This window comes from Lepidochelys kempii, chromosome 6, assembly GCF_965140265.1.
Source record: "Lepidochelys kempii isolate rLepKem1 chromosome 6, rLepKem1.hap2, whole genome shotgun sequence".
Classification (NCBI taxonomy): domain Eukaryota; kingdom Metazoa; phylum Chordata; order Testudines; family Cheloniidae; genus Lepidochelys; species Lepidochelys kempii.
This window is the reverse complement of record NC_133261.1, coordinates 122,947,424-122,967,250: the sequence shown is the minus strand read 5'-3', so window position 1 is coordinate 122,967,250 and position 19,827 is coordinate 122,947,424. Positions and strand designations below refer to the sequence as shown.

Below are 19,827 nucleotides of genomic sequence, written 5' to 3'. Positions count from 1 at the left end.
ATACCATGAAATAATATTATTCTAGCATTGCCAAACCCAAGCATTCAAAAATCATGCCAGATCCTAAAAATCATGAGATTGGCTTACCAGTCATGAGATCTTAAATATATCTTTTTTACAATTTGCTTTCTGAGTTTTGGGCACGGAGGGTTCACATTTTCATGCTTTTCTCTACAACTGTGAGGGCTAGAAACTTATTTTTTACTTTTTTTAAAAATGAAAGTTTAAAGTTTCATAAAAAGAAAAGGAGTACTTGTGGCACCTTAGAGACTAACCAATTTATTTGAGCATGAGCTTATCCAAAGTGACCACTCTTCCTACAATGTGCATGATAATCAAGGTGGGCCATTTCCAGCACAAAGCTATTACCAGCAGGAGAGTGAGTTTGTGTGTGTGGTTTTTGGAGGGGGGTGAGGGGGTGAGAGAACCTGGATTTGTGCTGGAAATGGCCCAACTTGATGATCACTTTAGATCATCTGCTATCATCTATCATCAAAGCTATTACCAGCAGGACAGTGGGTTGGGAGGAGGTATTGTTTCATGATCTCTGTGTGTATATAATGTCTGCTGCAGTTTCCACGGTATGCATCCGATGAAGTGAGCTGTAGCTCACGAAGGCTCATGCTCAAATAAATTGGTTAGTCTCTAAGGTGCCACAAGTACTCCTTTTCTTTTTGCAAATACAGACTAACACGGCTGTTACTCTGAAACCAGTCCTCAAAACAACCGTCCTCCATCACTTTCCCCCAGGGACCTCTCCATCCTTCATCCCCAGCACCCCTCCTCGTCATCCTCTCCTGCAAGGGCCCTCTCTCTCTTTCACCCCCAGCACCCTTCCCCAAAGCCATCTCTCGCTGTCTCTGTCCGCCTTTCCCCCACCCCTACCCATACCCCCTCGTAAGGTGACTACTGCGTGCCTGAAAACAGTTCAGGCCGGAGCCGTACAGTTTCTAGCGCAGGGAAGGAAGAAGGCGACGAGCAGAATCACCTTAGCTCCCGCTGAAAGTGTCAAGCCCCGAGAAAGGGATTAAACCTGAGAACAGGCACGATCAGGGGCAGCCCCGCTCTGCGCCAGCCGAGGTAGAAGGCCCCCCTGCCCGCGGGGCCTGCGCCGGTCAGTGAGGAAGGCCCCATTGTTGTGGAGGCTGCCGGGCGCTGCTCTCTGCGGCCGGTGGCGATGCCGCTGTACGAGGGCCTGGGGAGCGGCGGGGAGAAGACGGCGGTGGTGATAGACCTGGGAGAATCTTTCACCAAGTGAGTGGCCCGGCTGGCTGCGGCGGTCCCGGGGCTCGCTGCGGGCAGGCTCCCCGCCTCCACGCGATGCCCATGTTAGGGGTGCAGGTGGGGCTGCCCCGTATCCCCGGCATCTCCGCCCTGTGGCGACGTGAGGCAGCGCGGGCGGGCGGGGATGTGTCCGGCATTTCCTGCCCTCTGAGCGCTGTGTCCCCACCGCACGTCAGGCCGGGCCCAGCCCTGACCGGTGCCCGACTGGTCTGTCACCATCGCTAAGGAGGCGCAACAGCCCTGCCCTGCATGATTTGATCGTAATAAAGGGCCTGGCACTCGGGTACCATGGCCATGAACGTCTTGACTCTGCCTTAAGGTTTCAACAATCCCTGCTATTCTAAATAGTGAACAGTTTCAACTGAAAGTGGTCATTACTCAATTAATTTAGCTTTCAAATGTCATGTCTGATTCATTTTGAAATTAATATATTGAGAGACTTCCTTCATATCTTGAGAGATTTTTATTTGACGCCTTCTATATTCTAGGTTTTATTTTTCCTTTTTGCTCAAACCTAACTAATGTGATTTGAAACCCACTTAGCACCTATTGTAGACAAATTGTTTTAGCTAACTTGATTTAAAATACACACACACACACCTTTTTTTTTCTAGTCTAAATAAAGCCTAAATGTAAGCTTTACCTTTCACTTTACCTTTCACATCAAAATGTGAAAAAGTTGAATGATTCTTAGACCAGTTTACAAAAGAAAATGTCTGATAGCTGTAATGTAAAACTATTTATACCCCCTTCTGTCTCCCACCCAAAAGTGTCCTTTTTTGTATTGTATTATCAGTGCCAAATTCCAGATCCTTTCTTTTTTATGCTAGTGTCTTCTGCATGCACAGTATTCACTTTAAAATAAGAAGATACCTATGGGCTTGATCTTGCGAACAGTTAAGCAAGTGACTATATTATTCACGTGAGTAGTTCCATTGGTTTCAGTGGACCTACTTGGAGGAGTAATTTTTATTCCTGCAATGTTTGCAACATTGAGCCCTATAACTGCAACGGAGTCATTTGTTTACATTTATGTCACATTTGTGGCTGTACTACATTAGGCCCAATTCTTCACCTGCCTCTATGCTGCCCGATGCATGGATGGAGCTCCAGTAATATCACTGGGGCTGCATGCCGGAGCATGAGCTCCCATGTGGAGGCAGTTGTAGGATTGTGGCCTTAATCACACCAATCTTGGGATCAGATGGTGCTGATTTCCACATGACAGTATATGATTATTAAAAATGAAGACCCTAGTTCTGCAATCAGATCCTTGCAGGGACAAGAGATTGTGGTGTGGATTTGATTGCAGCATTGGGGTCTAAATATGTAATAAAAATAGCACTATAGTAAGGATTTGTTAAATCCTCTACATATGTATAAATACTGATATTCTGAAGTCTGGCCATTTTTCTCTATAATAGTCCCCATTCAAGAAAGTGATCGAAGGAAATCATGGTATCAGAATGCCAAGATAAAATATATTTATTGACCTCTTTACTTTAAAAACATTAAACTCTGAAATCATGGATAGGCTTTCTACCAAATTGTGCATGAACTTCTAATATTTATTTCAAGAGAGACAGAAGAAATGTAAAGCATTGCGAACTCCTAAAACCTGATCCTTAAGGTATCTATTTTTTCTGTTTAATCTTTAGAATTTGCTGTCCTTTTGTATATGTCCTGTTTATGAAAAGTTAACTTGACTAGCTATTCTAAATCTTGGCTTGGAATCCTGCCAATTTGAACTCACTACATTGGCTGAGTCTACACTATGACCGCACTACCAATATAAGAATATCAGTATACTATACTGGCAAAGCGCTCCTAGTGTGGACACAGCTATACTGGTAATGCTGTGCTTTGTACCGGTATATTAAAACCAACCCCTACAAGCTATACCAGTAAAAGTGCAGCATCTACACTATGGCCTTTGCAAGCACAGCTATGTTACTCGGGGATCACACCCATTCACCCCACTAGCTAACCTAGCTATGCTGGCAAAAGTCTGCAGTGTAGACCTGGCCCTAGTAAATCATACATAAAACGCCTCTATGGACTTTAAAAAAAATTGTACAGATTAAATTGTTTTGATGATCAAATCCACTTTTACTATTTGAAATACCAGATCATTAATTTCTTGGCAGTTCTTAAATGTGAAATACATATATGTAATTAGTTAACTTTTAAATATTTTTCTTTAGATGTGGTTTTGCAGGAGAAACAGGACCAAGATGCATTATTCCTAGTGAAATAAAGAAACCTGACATTCCTAAGGTAACAGTTTTTAAAATTTACTATTGGGAAAGATTCACAAATTCAAGATTTATTTGTGTTACATTTTTATTTTTAAGAAATACTTTAAATATGTATGTTCAGACATCACAGAAGTGTGTGTCATTATTTCCTCCATCATAAACCACGTCCATTATCTCTTAGCTGTTCCTATTAAGAGTAAATTATGAAACTTATGGTCTTGTTATATGAACAACCATAAAGTGAGCTGGCTTTTACAAATGAAAAATTAATTGGACACATCCCTAAATTAGAAATTTGGGACCATATAGTAAATTAATAGGGTAAGCTGATTGATATAAAAGTGTCTGGAACTGCCAAACATGGATTTGACAATTGCCACCTCACACACAAAACAGGATAAATAGAATAATCCTCAAAAGTATTTTTAAAAATAACAAAAACGTTTCACCTGTAAAAGCAATGATGACCTTGTTTTCTCAGTATAATTGTTCTCTCTGTTGTGATTTGGGCTATAAATTCCTTCCAGTAAATTGTTAATCCTCAGGAAACTTTCTTTTTCTCCATCAGTATTACTTACAAATTAAGGCTCTAATCCTACAAGGTGTTCAATCAATGGGTCTCCATGCAAACACAGGAGTCCCCATATGCAGAACAGCTGGTAGGCATGGGGCCTTTCAAATATTTAAGACTATTTATTGCTTGAGTTATACAGTTGATCAGTTAGGCCCCAGTTCTGGAAAGATGTATGCATGTGTTTGCGCACTGTGAATCATCCTGTTGAATTCAAAAAGATGATTATCAGTGCATAAAGTTAAGCACGTGCGTAAGTCTTTGCAGGATTGGAGCAAGTGTCCACACCACCATGCAAGTGTCCACACCACCACATTTGGCATTAATTGGTACCTTTAGAGGTGGTCTCTAGGGGTATGTCTACACTGCAGTTAAACACCCACAGCTGGCCCATGTCAGCTAACTTGGGCTCAGGCTGTGAGGCTATAAAACTGCAGTGTAGATGCGTGGGGTGGAGTCAGGGCTCTGGGACCTTGCAAGACCAAGCCTGGACATCTTTACTGCAGTTTTATAGCTCGGCAGCCCAAATCCTGTGAGCCTGCTTCAGCTGACATGGGCCAACCTCAGGTGTTTAATTGCAGTGTAGACATAACCACAGGGTCAGGTTTGAGGCACATTGCCTCTGCCTATGCTATGCTTTTTCTCTTAGTAGGGGATGTAAGTCTCCAGAATTGTCAGTTTGACACCTTTCCTGCACATTAAAATTGATGACAAGTTTTAAAGAAAAAAAATTTCAAAATTGATTCAAGTAAAATAATTTGTAGGATTATTTTGTGAAGTACATTAATACATCAAACAATGGAAAATGATGCTTTTTAAAATCAATAACTATTTTTTTAATTGTATACTATAGATAATATTTTAATAGAAATTTTTATTTTTGCAGCCTATCAAAGTCGTTCAGTATAATATTAACACAGAAGAGCTGTATTCATATCTGAAGGAATTTATTCACATGCTGTATTTCAGGTAAGAGGCACTGGGATATTTTTGTCTGATTAGCTGCTTTTGTTTGAGCATGTTGCAAAAGATGTCTGTTTTTATAGGGGTTCTGGAGAAGGCTGATGTTGTGTTTCCTGAATGATAAAAGGATGGGAAGGAGACACGGCTGGCTGGCTGAGCTCTTGCTGAAACATTTAATGCTGCTAAAATTTGAATTGTGTTGTAAATGTGTGATAAGCACCTAGAGCCTTGGATATGCATCTTATTGTTTAAAAACATCCAAATAAATAAAACAACCGTTAACTGTGACATAATCACAAATTGCTTGAGCCTGAAAATTGTTGTTCTTCTGTTGAGTTGCACTGATTTCAGTGGGGCTGCTCATAGGACTCCAAAGCCCATTGAGGTAAATGGAAAATCCAGACCTGATGTGAACAAGGGCTTGGAAGTCTGGATCCAAATGTTCAAAATCTGAGATTTATAATTTGCCTGATGGGATCACTGAAATCTGTAGGTTTATTTTATTTATTTATTTACTTGACTAGAACATAACTTCCCCTTGGTGTAAATGTCCTCATGAACTTAGATTTGGTACTCTCATGTCCCACTCACATCCACGTACAGAATGACTTGACACCTGTTGTGGGCAGACATTACTTTTGTTACTGGACTTCACTGCCTCACTCCCTCAAGCATTATTGGTTTTCTTCCTGTCCTCTACCAGTGCTGTTCTGTTTCTGACACAAAGTCTCTGACATGCTTGTTAGTGGGCTTATTCCTTCATCCAGTTACTTCCCTGGTCCTTCTCGCATGAACAGAGAGCAACAATGTCCGAAGGTGCAAACAATTCAATGTTTATTGGGATGAACTTCCAGCAAGCATGATTCCAGTTTCCTTTCTTAGTGTCCCCTTTCCCAGCTCTGACACCACAGAGACTTACATGTGTCCTTTTCCCATTTCCCCCTTTAGCCAAACATGATTCCAATTTCCCCACCCTCATTCCCTGTTGCCATTTCCCCCGTACACACCCACCCACCCACTTCCTGATTGACTGCAGACTATATAATAAAACTTGAGTTCTGCTTAGCTATACCTTTATCAATCATTGTCCTGAAATTTAACTAACCAATCCTAACATATTGTAACATGATTATGTAACCAATTATATCCCACCACCTTAATTAGTTTACACCCAGCAAAATTAATTATACAGCAGACAGGAACAATCACAGAACCAGACAGAGATGATACAGATAAACAATAGCAAAGTGGGAACTATAATGACAAAACGATACAGAAGTGAGGATTTCACATCCCAGCTATTGGTAAGTGAGTTCTTGCCAGACAGGATGCTATCAAACTAAGTTTCCTTTTGCATTTTCTAGGCGGTTCCCTTTCTCTGGAGGTGATAGGCACTATCAGGACAGGATTGTATTCCCAACAGCCCAATAGCACCTTATTTCAATGTGACTAGTTTGGAATGTGAGGATGTGACCAGTCGCTTCCCAGCTTATGGCTGCCTCTGTTGCTTAGCCAGAGGCCTTAGCCTAAGCACAGGGCCTCAGACTGTCACAGTAAGAGAAGGACCTTACACTGGCAGACAGTGATTTTGATTCTTTCTTTTATACGTCTATAACTAGCTAAGTGATAAGAATACACCTAAATTCTTTGCAGACAGGCCTGAATATCTATATCCTAACAATGCTGGGGACACGTTCTTCTGCACCTAGAAGATGGTTTTATTATTTGAGAAAATGCAAATTGTTCCCCTTTTTCTATTAACTTTTTGAGGGATGATGGGCTAGAGGTTGAAGCACAGGACTGTGGGTCAGGAGATCTGAGTCATATTCTTAGGTCTTCTACAAATGCACCATGGCATTGGACAAGTCACTGAGGGATGGCCTGCACACAGACCAATATACTTAGAGGTACATAATCCATTTGTAGACAAGACTGTAACTTCTGTGTGCACCGCCGTTTCCTAATCTGGAATAATGCCTACCTCCCTGAGTGTTCTGAAGCTTCCTTGTAAGATGCATTGAGATGTGGGGTGGAAGGTGCTATCTAAGTGCACATTATTATTTATTACGATTTTGACTGAATTAACTTTCAAAAGAAGTAGTTAAAAAACTTGAAAGAACATACCAGGTCCCATAAGAGACACTTAAATTTAACATACTAGTCTCAGTTTATGCTTCTTTACAAATATATGTGCTGTTTTCCAGACATCTGCTGGTGAATCCCAGAGACCGCCGCGTTGTAATAGTGGAATCTGTGCTATGTCCCTCACACTTCAGAGAGACCCTCACTAGAGTTCTTTTCAAGTATTTTGAGGTACGTGTATTACATAGCTATTGGCATTCATTGTCTTAATTGGTCATATAAGAATGGGCATATTGTGTCAGACAGTGATTCATCTAGCCCAGTTTCCTGTCTTCTGATAGTGGCCAGTGCCAGCTGTTTTAGAAGGAATGAAGAGAACAGGGGAATTTATCAAGTGATCCGTCCCCAGTCGTCCAGTCCCAGCTTCTGTCAGTCCGAGGTTTAGGAACACTCGGATCATGGGGTTGCATCCGTGACCTTCTTGGCTAATATCCATTGATGACCAATCCTCCATTAGCTTATCTTATTCTTGTTTGAACCCAATTGTACTTTTGGTCTTCACAACATCCCTTGGCAATCATTTCCACAGGTTGACTGTGTTAAGTGAAGAAATACATACTTATGCTTGTTTTAAACGTGTTGCATATTAATTTCATTGGGTGACTCCTGGTACTTGTATTATGTGAAAGGGTAAATAACTCTTATTCACTTTCTCCACACCATTCATGATTTTATAGATTTCTATCATATCCCCCTTTAGTTGTCTATTTTCCAAACTGAACATCCCCAGTCTTTTTAATCTTTCCTCGTATGAGAGCTGTTACATGCCCCTAATCATTTTTGTTGCCTTTCTCTGTACTTTTTGCAGTTCTAACCTATCTTTTTCAAGAAGGGGCAACCAGAACTGCACACACTGTTCAAGGTTTTGACATACCATGGATTTATGTAATGGCATTATTATATTTTCTGTCTTACTATCTATCCCTTTCCTAAGGGTTCCCAACATTTTGTTATCTGCTCACTGTGCAGCAGCAATAAAAAAAGCTGTTTTCAGAGAACTATCCACAATGACTCCAAGATCTCCTTTTTGAGTGGTAATTGCTAATTTAGACCCCGTTGTTTTGTATGTATAGTTGGGGTTATGTTTTCCAGTGTGAATGACTTTGCATTTATCAACATTCAATTTAATTGGCCATTTTGTTGTCCAGTCACCCCATTTAGTGAGATTCCCTTTGTAACTCCTCGCAGTCAGCTTTGGACTTAACTGTCTTCAATAATTTTATATCCTCTGCAAACTTTTCCACATCATTGTTTACCACGTTTTCCAGATCCTTTATGAATATATTGAAGAATGCTGGCCCCAGTACGGATCCTTGGAGGACCCCACTATTTATTTCTCTCCACTGTAAAAACATTTATTCGTACACTTTGTTTCCTGTCTTGTAACCAGTTACTGATCCATGAGAGGACCTTCCCTCTTATCCCATAACTGCCTACTTTGCTTAAGCGCCTTTGGTGTGGGACCTTGACAATGGCTTTCTGAAAGTCCAAATACACTATATCCACTGGATCACCCTTGTTCATGTGTTTGTTGACCACCCTCAAAGAATTCTAATAGATTGGTGAAACATGATTTCCCTGTTCAAAAGCCATGTTGATTCTTCCCCAACATATCATGTTCATCTGTGTCTCTGATAATTCTGTTCTTTACTATATTTTCAGCCAATTTGTCTGGTACTGAAGTTAGGCTTGCAAGCCTGTAATTGCCAGGATCACCTCTGGAGCCTCTTATAAAAATCGGTATTACATTAGCTATCCAACATTCATCTGGTACAGAGGTTGATTTGAGCAATAGGTTACGTACCACAGTTACTAGTTCTGCAATATCATATTTGAGTGCCTTTAGCATTCTTGGGTGAATACCATCTGTCATGTAGGATATGTAGAATAATCAAATAGGATATTAGCAATAGTGCTAGTGGCCATTGCTTTACTTGGCACTTGTGGTAATGGACAAAGGAGTAAGGATAAAGGGAAAAGAATTAAAGTGAAAAGAGGTAGACAGAGAGGTAGAGACCAGAGGGAATTTTTCCTGACTCATTTAAATAGCAGTTATCTAAATAGCATATATTAGCAAGAATTACCTATAGGGTTTTTTTTTCACTTGTGCTTGGCAAAAAATAGCTCACATAATCTCATTTTTGATAGGACCAATAATCCCCACTGAGTGCTGCCAGAAACCTGAGTCTATATTTAAACATTTCTTAGTGCTCTCTCTCAACACAGGTCTTGATAAAGTCTTATGGTAAAAGCCAATATCTTTGTCTAGCACGTGACCTAAACTCTGGCTGTACTCACTTAAATAAGAACTTCTCTGATATTTATGTCCTTCACATAACCAATCTTTTTGTTAGATCAGAATCTAATTTTTATCCTAGTGTCAATGGAAAACATCTTGCAAGATGAGGCCATAAACTTTCAGTTCACATCGGTCAGGTGGCTACGATTTTTTGGTAAAGGCTATGCAAATAAGTAGTTTGTCTCCTCAGACTAATTTTATAACTAATTTTAAACTGTCAGAGATTACATTTCTGTATAAGTCCTTCCTGGTATACTTAATCTTTTTTTTTCCGCCTGAAATTTGGTGAGCAGTGTGAGTGGATTTTCTAATCCGTTTACAGAAAGTTAAAAAAGAGGAGAGAGAAATGCCTTTCATTTTTGATTACTTTGCAATGTGAGGATGACAGATAATGAACTTAGCATAGAGCTGCTTTAAACATTATCCATAATGACTGGTGACAGGGAGAGGTTCGTACTTTGGTTTTGAGGCCTGGTTCTATGATAACAAACCTGCTGGTAGCCACATAAAGTGAGCCTTGTGTGTAGGGCCACCATTAGTGGTGTTCCAAATACATGTGACATTTGATACAAGGTCAGCATTTCTAAATAGTTATCTTGTGATCTAATTACACTGTACTGTTGCCAGTAAATAAAAGCTTTATGGAATTACTTTTCTCTTTTCCTAGAGTTCAGGGGAGGGTATTTGCCGAAGGGGTTGTCACCACCCTGAGAGCGAGATTTCTAGGGCAAGGCTGGGGCTCTCATCTAGCTATATGGTCTGAGCTGCTTCTTTCACATTTCCTTTTAGAGTTCCCTCTTTCCTACCTGTATTGCAATGTGTTCCTTGTGGCCAAAAGAGCTGTTGATTTGCTCTGAGAACAACACTTCCTAGTACTGGCTTTTAATCAGTGTTTGTACAGCGGAGAGCATGATCCCACTGGCCACGCATCAAAACTTGTATGCGTTTTTGTCTCCTTTGTTCACCTCTTCGTGTCTTCACAGCATGTTATGAAGAGCTATGTTTGGCCTTCTGTAGTCAACTGTGACTTGACCTAAGCTATGTTCCATACACAATACTTGTTTTTCTTACAACCCTCTTACTATTCAGTGTTATTAAGCATATATGTGGACATGGTATAGCGATGAACATGTTGGGAATGAATTTGAGTATGCTTCTGTATTTAGTTGGTCATCATCACAAGAGATTAAATCCTGAATTAAGACTAGGCCGTTCAGTACTTGATTGTTCAGTCTTTGGTTTTTTATGAAATTGGGGGGCAATGAAAATTATAAAGCTTCAAGTTTTCTTGCACTGAATTTATTTAATCGTTTTGGTCTCATTACAGGTTCCTTCTGTGTTGTTTGCCCCAAGTCACCTGATGTCTCTTCTGACACTTGGGATTAATTCTGCTATGGTTTTAGACTGTGGATACGCAGAAAGTCTTGTGCTGCCTGTATCCTTGAATAATAATCCAGAAATCAAATCTTCAGCAGGAAAACTATAACCAGAAGTAGCTAATTTTATTATAGACTTGAAATATGATAGACAAGAATAGGGACAGACCAGCAATTTAGCTTTGATCGTAATATTCTGGCTTGCTGTTTTAGAGTGGAGAATATCACAATATCCTGATTTACTACATGAGAATCCCTAGACCTATGCTCTTTGCAAAGGATGGGATAGGAACAGACATAATCTTTGTTCTATTGCTTGACAGTTCTGTGTTTCTCCCTCACATACTACACATTAATGAGAGTTCTGGACAGAATTGACTATTGGAAATATTTATAACTGATGCAGGGAAAGGAGGAAGAAAAATGCCTTCAATCCCTGTGTCTTCAGATGGCAAACACATTATAATATAGTGAGATTTCCTAAGCTGCTTGTAGGTATATGAGGGAATCCCAATTTTGAGTTGCTGGGGTGCCCTTCCCTTAGGAGGAAAAGCAATTCACAAGTAAGTTTACAGTTATACATCCAAGATAATTCTGTCAATTGATTATGCCATTTGATTGTGAAAATTAATCTTTAGTCAATTACTTTATTATAATATAATTAAATTGTTTTATAGCCTCTGTTTTGTTACCGTCCCATTCTAAAGTTGCAAACATGTAGTGGCCATGGAAATATGATGGGAACTGTGGAAATAACAGTTGAGAAATTGGATTTATTTCAGTCTTTCTTTAAAAGAAAGTGTTACTGAAGGAAGTAAATAATGTAGCGCTGGCATGGTGCAAACACATAGGCTCGGTAGCGGGTGGTAACTATACTTTACTTTTTATATTTACAACATTTTAGGGAGCTGGAGAATCAGTTGTTGGAGCAGTGCACTGTTGACACAGGAGTAGCTAAAGGACAAAGACTCCCATCAGTGATGGGTAAGGTGTATTTCTGATGTAACCTAAATGTATTCCTTTTTAGGTAATCATACTGGGGAAGGTGGGTTAATCCCGCTTCCTTCTCTGCTTCCATTCAAGCTGCTAAAATCAGAAAGAATAAACTAATGTTTCTCCACCAGGTTTAACATGCTGCTGCTTCCATGTCTCCTCTCCCAGGATAAAATTAATTAGTATGCTACTTTCATGACAAACCCCTGTTAACTGGTTTGAAATAAAGTTAGTGCTATATTCTTTGTCTGTTACATTTTGAATATGAGAAGAGCATGTTACATTGTTTCCAAATGTAAGACAGGTTCTTTTTTTCATGTACATTTCTTCCCCGAAAGTAAAGTTGCTTATTTCTAGCAAATCTTTTAAAGTTATTGGTGTGCAGTTTCTGTACTAAATTCACACTTCTTCAATTATTAGTTGGATTTTGCAAGTTCTGTTTTTACTTAATGAAGATCTGTACTAAACTATTAACTATTTTTAGGCTCAGTTCCAGAAGACATTGTAGAGGATATAAAAGGTAAAACTCTTTACTTCAAGAAACCCTATTTTGTGCTTTCCCCCAGAGATCAACTTAACAATGTCACTACATTTACAGTACCCTGCCACTGTAAATTTATGGGATTCTGTTGTTTTAAATTCCCTTTTGTCATATTTCTTATATCAGCAAGAGAACTTGAAGTACTGTCCATATTGTAGGTGTTCTGTCAGTCATATTGCATCAGTCTTCTGAGATTAGACGTGGGGTATTGGTCCAGATATAGCTGAGTGTTTGTGTTTTTGCATATAAACACAATGTAAGGATATTGGGTAGTTTTGTGTATCCATCCATCAGCAGTTTAGGTTAATTTGGTATTGTATTTTTAAATATTCGTGTTCTGTTTTTTTCTGATGACTATTTATAGAAACACACAGTATGTACCCTACATTTGATTAATAGCAGATTTAACTTCCACAAACTGGCAACGTCAACTTTCTGTTGCTTCTGTTCAAAAAGACCACTACTCCAGAGAAATTCTGACTTAAAAGATGGTTAGTTCTTGCTTAAAATGATTTAGCTAGTGTTTTAGCTAATGATTTAATGATTTAGCTCTGTGTTTGCCACATAGTATGATATCTTCACCAAAACTGAAAATAGCATGTAAAAGGCATTTTGGAATATTGGATCAGGTATGAAATATTAATTAACTTAATAAATTCACACTTCAAAAGATTGGGCATACTTCTGTACAAAACTATACTAACTTCTCTATAGCACTTTAGATGCAGTTCATCCCAAAGCACTTTAAAACTCATTTAATAGAAAATAAAAATTGTTGATGAACTTAAGAAATGTTTCCTATGGCTTATTAACCAGTCTTAACAGAAATACTATCTACCTGTTGGGCCAAACTAGGGGGAAAGACCACATGTCAAGCACCTCGATACCTTAAGATGCTCCATACCTTTTAAATGTTAGGGGGCTTATTCCCTCACCCACTTACTTCCCTGGTCCTTCTCACATGAACAGAGAGCAACAATACCCGAAGTCCAAAGGTGCAAACAATTCGATGTTTATTGGGGTGAACTTCCAGCAAGCATGATTCCAGTTTCCTTCCTTAGTATCCTCCTTCCCAGCTCTGACACCACAGAGCCTTACACCTGTGTCCCTGTTCCCATTCCTACCCTTAGCCAAACATGATTCCAACTTCCTTACTCCCATTCCCTGTTCCCATTTCCCCTTTTAGCAAAACATGATTCCAATTTTCTTACCCCCATTCCCTGTTCCCATCTCACACACCCCCACCCACACCCCGTCACTTCCTGATTGACTACAGATTATATAGTAAAACTTGAGTTCTGCTTAGCTATACCTTAACCAATCATTTTCCTGAAATTTAACTAACCAATCCTAACATATTGTAACATGATTATGTAACCAATTCTATCCCACCACCTCAATTAGTTTACACCCAGCAAAATTAATTATACAGCAGACAGGAACAATCACAGAACCAGACAGAGATTATACAGACAAACAACAGCAAAGTAGGAACTATAATGACAAAACAATACAGAAGTGAGGATTTCACATCCCAGCTATTGATAAGTGAGTTCTTGCCAGACAGGATGCTATCAAACTAAGTTTCCTTTTACATTTTCTAGGCACTTCCCTTTCTCTGGAGGTGATAGGAATACAATCCTGTCCTGATAGTGCCTAGCAGCCCAATAGCACCTTATTTCAATGTGACTAGTTTGGAATGTGAGGATGTGACCGTTCGCTTCCCAGCTTATGGCTGCCTCTGCTGCTTAGCCAAAGGCCTTAGCCTAAGAACAGGGCCTCAGACTGTCACAGTAAGAGAAGGCCCTTACACCAGCAGACAGTGATTTTGATTCTTTCTTTTATACCTCTATCACTAGCCAAGTGATAAGAATACACCTAAATTCTTAGAGTATAGGCCTTTACAGACAGGCCTGAATATCTATATCCTAACATTAAACACTGCTAATATTTCATCACATGTAATTCATGGAAATGGCTTTTTAGAATTCTGGACACACATGCAGCTTTCTGATCGCTGTCTTTTTTTGACACCATTATTTTTAACCAGATATAAGATGTTACTTGCTGGAATGGTTATTTGTGTTATATTAAAGATACAAATGGAATTTGGCTCTTCCCCTCCTGCTGGAGTTTTGGAGGGCAGGAGATATGCGCCACTAACACCATCACATAATAGCAGACCATTTAGAAAACAGCAATGTCCAATTTGAGATGGTGGCGGGTAAGACTGGAATTGTTGATTCAAATGCAGTACGCTATCCTTTCTGCCTCCTGGCAACAAAAAGGCAGAGTTGATAACACTCCATGGACTTTAGATCTAGCTATTTAGTTCCTCAAAAAGAGAATCCTCTCTAGTGCAGCATAGTTGTGGTATGTATTATAAGGAGAGTGATCATTTTACATAAGCTATTACCAGCAGGAGAGTGGGGGGGGGGGGGAAACCTTTTGTAGTGATAATCACCCATTTTTTCATGGTTTGTGTGTATAAAAACGTCTTCTGTATTTTCCACGGTATGCATCCGATGAAGTGAGCTGTAACTCACGAAAGCTCATGCTCAGATAAATTGGTTAGTCTCTAAGGTGCCACAAGTCCTCCTTTTCTTTTTGCAAATACAGACTAACACGGCTGCTACTCTGAAACCTGTGGTATGAATGCTACTTCCTTTAGAATTCTGCATCCCAACCAGAGCCTAAGTTCTGATAAGTATTGTCAGAGTATTTCACAGGAAGTAGCAATATCTTGCATACATAAAAATGTAGAATTTGGTCTCAAGTACATTAAGTAAAGGGATAGAAGTCACAAGCTGTGTTGAAGCTACTCCAAGGCAATGGGAAGTTAAGGCATCTAAAAAAAAGTCTTTATTTATTTTTTTCTTTTATAAAGTCCGCACTTGTTTTGTGAGTGATCTCCAACGTGGTCTGAAAATCCAGGCAGCAAAGTTTAACATGGATGGCAGTGCTGAGGTAGGTGGAGAGTAAATGTTTCTCCTCCTCTTCGAAGTGGAAGGAGATCTCTTTTTTGCCTTTCAGATGATGTGTGTGTTTTGTTTTAGCGTCCTTCACCACCTCCAGATGTAGAGTACCCTCTAGATGGAGAGAAGATTCTGAATGTAGTTGGATCAATCAGGTTAGAAATACTATAACTAAAATGCATGATTACTTTATTGTTGTGTTAGAGTAGTGCCCAGATGCCTGAATATTGAAATAAACCATTAGAAATGATGCCTCAGTTGTGTGCTGGTAAGACTTATTTGTCTTATAAGACTTGTGTGTTTAGGGGCATTAATGAACCATTGCACTTTGATCTTGTGATTTGAGGCCCCTAAAACTTCACAATATAACAACAGCCTGTGGTACCACTTTGAGGCCCCAGTCATGCACCAAGACCCCATTGTGCTAGGTGCTGTACTAACATGTAACAAAAACTGTCTCTGTTACACTAAGACTCTAAACTTTTTGAAAGATGAAAGACAATAGGTGGAAACAGACACTTGGGGGAACACAGGGAAACAATGAGACCATACTGATAGGCTGTTGTTTGTTGCTAATGCTCCTTGCTTTGTTTTGTTTTGTCATCAGAGACTCAGTTGTTGAAATAGTGTTTGAGCAGGATAATGAAGAGAAATCAGTTGCCACTTTAATACTGGATGCACTTATTCAGGTATCTCTACCAGTATAAAAAGTTGCATGCATTGCTGTGACCTTGCATAGAGCCTGGTTTTACAAACAGTCATTTACTTGGGCAGTCTCACTGATTATAAGTATGGACCATGTGTACGGGTAAGAGTTCTCTGAATCAGGCTCATGAATGGCTTAGGGAAGATGAGAAACTACATCATATTGTGTACTCTTAGAAATTTGAGTGCTATAATTCAAGAGGTGTCAGCATTTTTATTACTCTCCCCACTCTTTTAAGGTCTTTTATTTGGACTTGGAAATTCTCTTGAGGCGTGATAGCTTATCATAAGAAGAAATGTCTTTGTCTGGTTAGGAAAAAAATATGGAATATGGGCTTGACCAGTACATATGTAAACTACATCTCATTTTAGGTATATTTTAAAGATGCGTTTCTGCAGTTACAAATATATTGTTTGAACCAAAGTTTGCAAATGAGTAATTCTTTGCGAGGGCAATAAACTTGGATGTTTTAAGACAATTATTTCAAGTTAGGGCTCACCTTGGTATTAAAATTGATCCCATTAAATAATTCCCAGTGTTTTGGGTTCCTTGTTCCTTGGCCTAGAGGTACTGGGATGGTTCAAATTACATTACTAACATTAATTTGTTAGTCTCTAAGGTGCCACAAGTACTCCTGTTCTTTTTTGCGGATACAGACTAACACGGCTGCTACTCTGAAACCTGTCAAATTACATTGTTCTCGAGTGACTCCCTCTGACCAAAGCAAGCAATGGCTCTGGAGGGATAAGTCAGTCAGGCTTCTGCTACGGGAGAGGGTCACTGCAGCATGGGACACCTTGAGAGGGGTAGCAGGCCTCTATAAAACACACATGAGTTGCTGCACATAATGTACATTGTCTTGTGCTTATGTTAACAGAAATACACACCTATGTCACTTGGTAAAGAGAGAGGAGCGAAATTTCTGACATGTTTTGAATGCTGTGTATATAACTTCATTTGAACATTTTCAATTTTCTTTTATACCAGTGCCCAATAGACACCAGGAAGCAGCTGGCTGAGAACTTAGTAGTTATTGGTGGCACTGCTATGTTGCCAGGATTCCTACACAGATTAATGGCTGAAATTAGGTACCTGGTTGATAAACCAAAATACAAAGAAGCACTTGCCACTAAGACCTTCAGAATTCACACTCCACCTGCCAAACCCAACTGTGTAGCTTGGCTGGGAGGTAAGAATGACACTGGGGTTAATCCGAAGTATGAAGGGAAAAGCAAGGTTTTACAAGGGGATTTGGAAGGAGCAAATGACAATAGTTCTTTGAAACGTTGCTAAGTGTAAACTGCATCTGAGCTCTTTTTGACATGAGGCACAATAACTACAGTCCTGTGGAGCAAAGCTGCGTCCTGGAGTTTTGGAGGGCAGGAGATTTGCCCCACTAATGACACCACATAGCAGATCATTGAAAAGCAGCAACATCAGATTTGAAGCGGTGGTGTGTAAGACAGGAATTGTTGATTCAGGTGTGCAGTACACTATTCATGCCATGTGGTGGCACAGCAAAGTAACCATCCAAAGCACAAACTTGCTGGACAGGGGTGTCATTTGCTATGGGACCGGATTTTTCATAGCTCCTCTCCAGCTGGCACTGCAGTGTCTCCCCTGGGCATGCAGGGACCGCTACAAGTTCCAGTTGCTGCATTGGTAGTTCTAGCCGCAGCCAGCCAGGGAGCAGTAGCAGCCTGGGTCAGAGCTGAGCGCAGAGTGAGTTAGGCCCTGATTCCCCCCCCCCCCCATGCAAAAAAAAGAGGTGCGGGGCAGTTATTGACTTAAAAGCTGCCAATCATGGGCTAGGCAAAGACTGCTAACTCACTGCGCAACTCCCAGATACCTGCTATATACACAGAATATTCAGGCCCCACATTGGGTTTTGGATGCGGTATTGTAAATCAGGGAAAGAGAAGGGCCAAGAGAGGCATTTCATGGCGATTCCATGTGGCTAAAGGTTTCTTCTGACAAGAATTCTTGAATTTATAGTATGTTGGTTTCAGCTAATAAACTAAGCCTCTGTACGTAACTAGAGTAGAATTTTAGAGAAACAAAATTTAATAAATGTAAGCCTGGTTGAAAGTGAGTGCCACAGAACTGCAAATGTTTGATATTGTGGGTGTCATCAGCCTTTCTGCAGCTCCTCATTAGAAAGAGATGTCAGTTAACCAGCATAGGCTTACTTTTCTCCACGAGTAGTACAAACGTATTCTCATGCACGTTGTGCCAAGCTAGGAGTTTCCCACAGGGCTTAGTTTCTGGGGGAATTTTATTTACCCATGGGATTGATGGTACCTGTTTGAAGCACTTGGAGTTTTATAGCTTCAAGGAAAGGCCTCTGGCAGGAAACTACTGGCAATAAAGCCCATATGGGTCTTTTATTCAGTCACTTATGAAGGGTGTGGAATGAAGCAATAAAATACATAAAAGAGGGAAAGGGATTAGACCCAGTATATTCAGTCTTTTGTCTCTTCTTTGGTGGGTTGAAAAAGAGTTAGGGGAGATTCCTGCAACCGAGCAGGGGAGAAAGAAATTCAGTGTGATAAGAACTAATGTGAAATTTTGTTTTTAAAATGCAGGAGCCATTTTTGGAGCTCTTCAGGACATACTTGGAAGCCGTTCAGTGTCCAAGGAATATTACAGTCAGACAGGCCGTATACCTGACTGGTGCTGTCTCAATAACCCTCCTTTGGAAATGATGTTTGATGTTGGCAAAGCCCCACCACCATTGATGAAGAGGGCTTTTTCCACTGAGAAATAAGCATCTGAATACAACACAGCTGCACAAGGGTTCCTTTCATGTATTTCAAGCAGACCTGTACAAGTTGCTTCTTATGCAGTAAGTGAATCAGGTGTAACACTGTTTTAAAATCAATTATATAGGTGTGGCTTGGGAGCATCTTGTTAGCTGGAACTATATTGAAGTTGGATACAAATTCTACATTTAGATTTAAAAAAACCCAAAACACTGGTTTTGACAACGGTGATGTACTTGTTTTTTTTTTGTTTTTTTTTCCCTTTCTATGGAAATATTGTAACTGGCACAAGTTGTTAACTACCAAGTTGTTTGCTCTATACATATATGTACAGTAGTTACAAAATTAAGAGGCGTTGTTTTAGATGTTTTTGTTTTGTTTTAAATATCTTAGAAGAATGAGGGAGATTCCTTGTTACCTGAAACCATCTGTGGAAGTTCCTCTGCCAAACTCTGGATAAAATGTTGCACATGTTAACATAAGCTGTTGGTTCATACATTAAAATGTCTCCTGGAAACTGTTTTGTTTTGTTTTTGTTTGTTTGTGGAAGTTGTTATAGGGATAGTAATTCTCTTAGACAGAGATTCCTATTTTCAGAAGTGGAACAAGGACTTGCTCCAGGATGAAGTTGTCAGTGTCAACTTAACCTTCCTGCCAACGACCTTTACCACAAAAAAATCTGTCTGACCACTTAGGAATTATACATGAAAAACTTAATGTTAATAACATGCACGTTTTAATTATTTTAATTTTATTTGGAGCGGAGAGACAAGTTAGCAGCAAGGCAGGTGTTAAAATATGTAATCCTACGGCAATAAATATGAAATAAAAATACAAAACTGAACTCTAAGGCAAATGTATAATAATTGATATATAGACCAAAAGTAATAAAAGACTTCAAATTCCTAACACAGAATCAAATGAAAACGTTCTCTGTGGTGCCTGTGATCAGGCTTT

At 39.7% G+C, this 19,827-nt stretch overlaps 1 protein-coding gene across 2 annotated transcripts; it reads left to right on the top strand.

The window, feature by feature from the left end:
* The first annotated feature begins 1,102 nt into the window (after positions 1-1,102).
* Positions 1,103-19,387, top strand: ACTR10 (actin related protein 10). 2 transcript variants are annotated; one of them, XM_073350004.1, is made up of 14 exons: positions 1,167-1,254; positions 2,863-2,914; positions 3,489-3,561; positions 5,000-5,082; positions 7,281-7,389; positions 10,845-10,952; positions 11,389-11,456; positions 11,798-11,877; positions 12,371-12,406; positions 15,315-15,394; positions 15,484-15,557; positions 16,010-16,091; positions 17,096-17,297; positions 18,694-19,387. In XM_073350004.1, the coding sequence occupies exons 4-14, from the start codon at positions 5,069-5,071 to the stop codon at positions 18,873-18,875; spliced, it is 1,035 nt and encodes a 344-aa protein (XP_073206105.1). In that variant the 5' UTR covers positions 1,167-1,254; positions 2,863-2,914; positions 3,489-3,561; positions 5,000-5,068; the 3' UTR covers positions 18,876-19,387. The 2 variants fall into 2 exon arrangements, with proteins under 2 accessions (XP_073206104.1, XP_073206105.1); XM_073350003.1 differs by lacking the exon at positions 2,863-2,914 and having other exon boundaries at positions 1,103-1,254.
* The last annotated feature ends 440 nt before the right edge of the window (positions 19,388-19,827 follow it).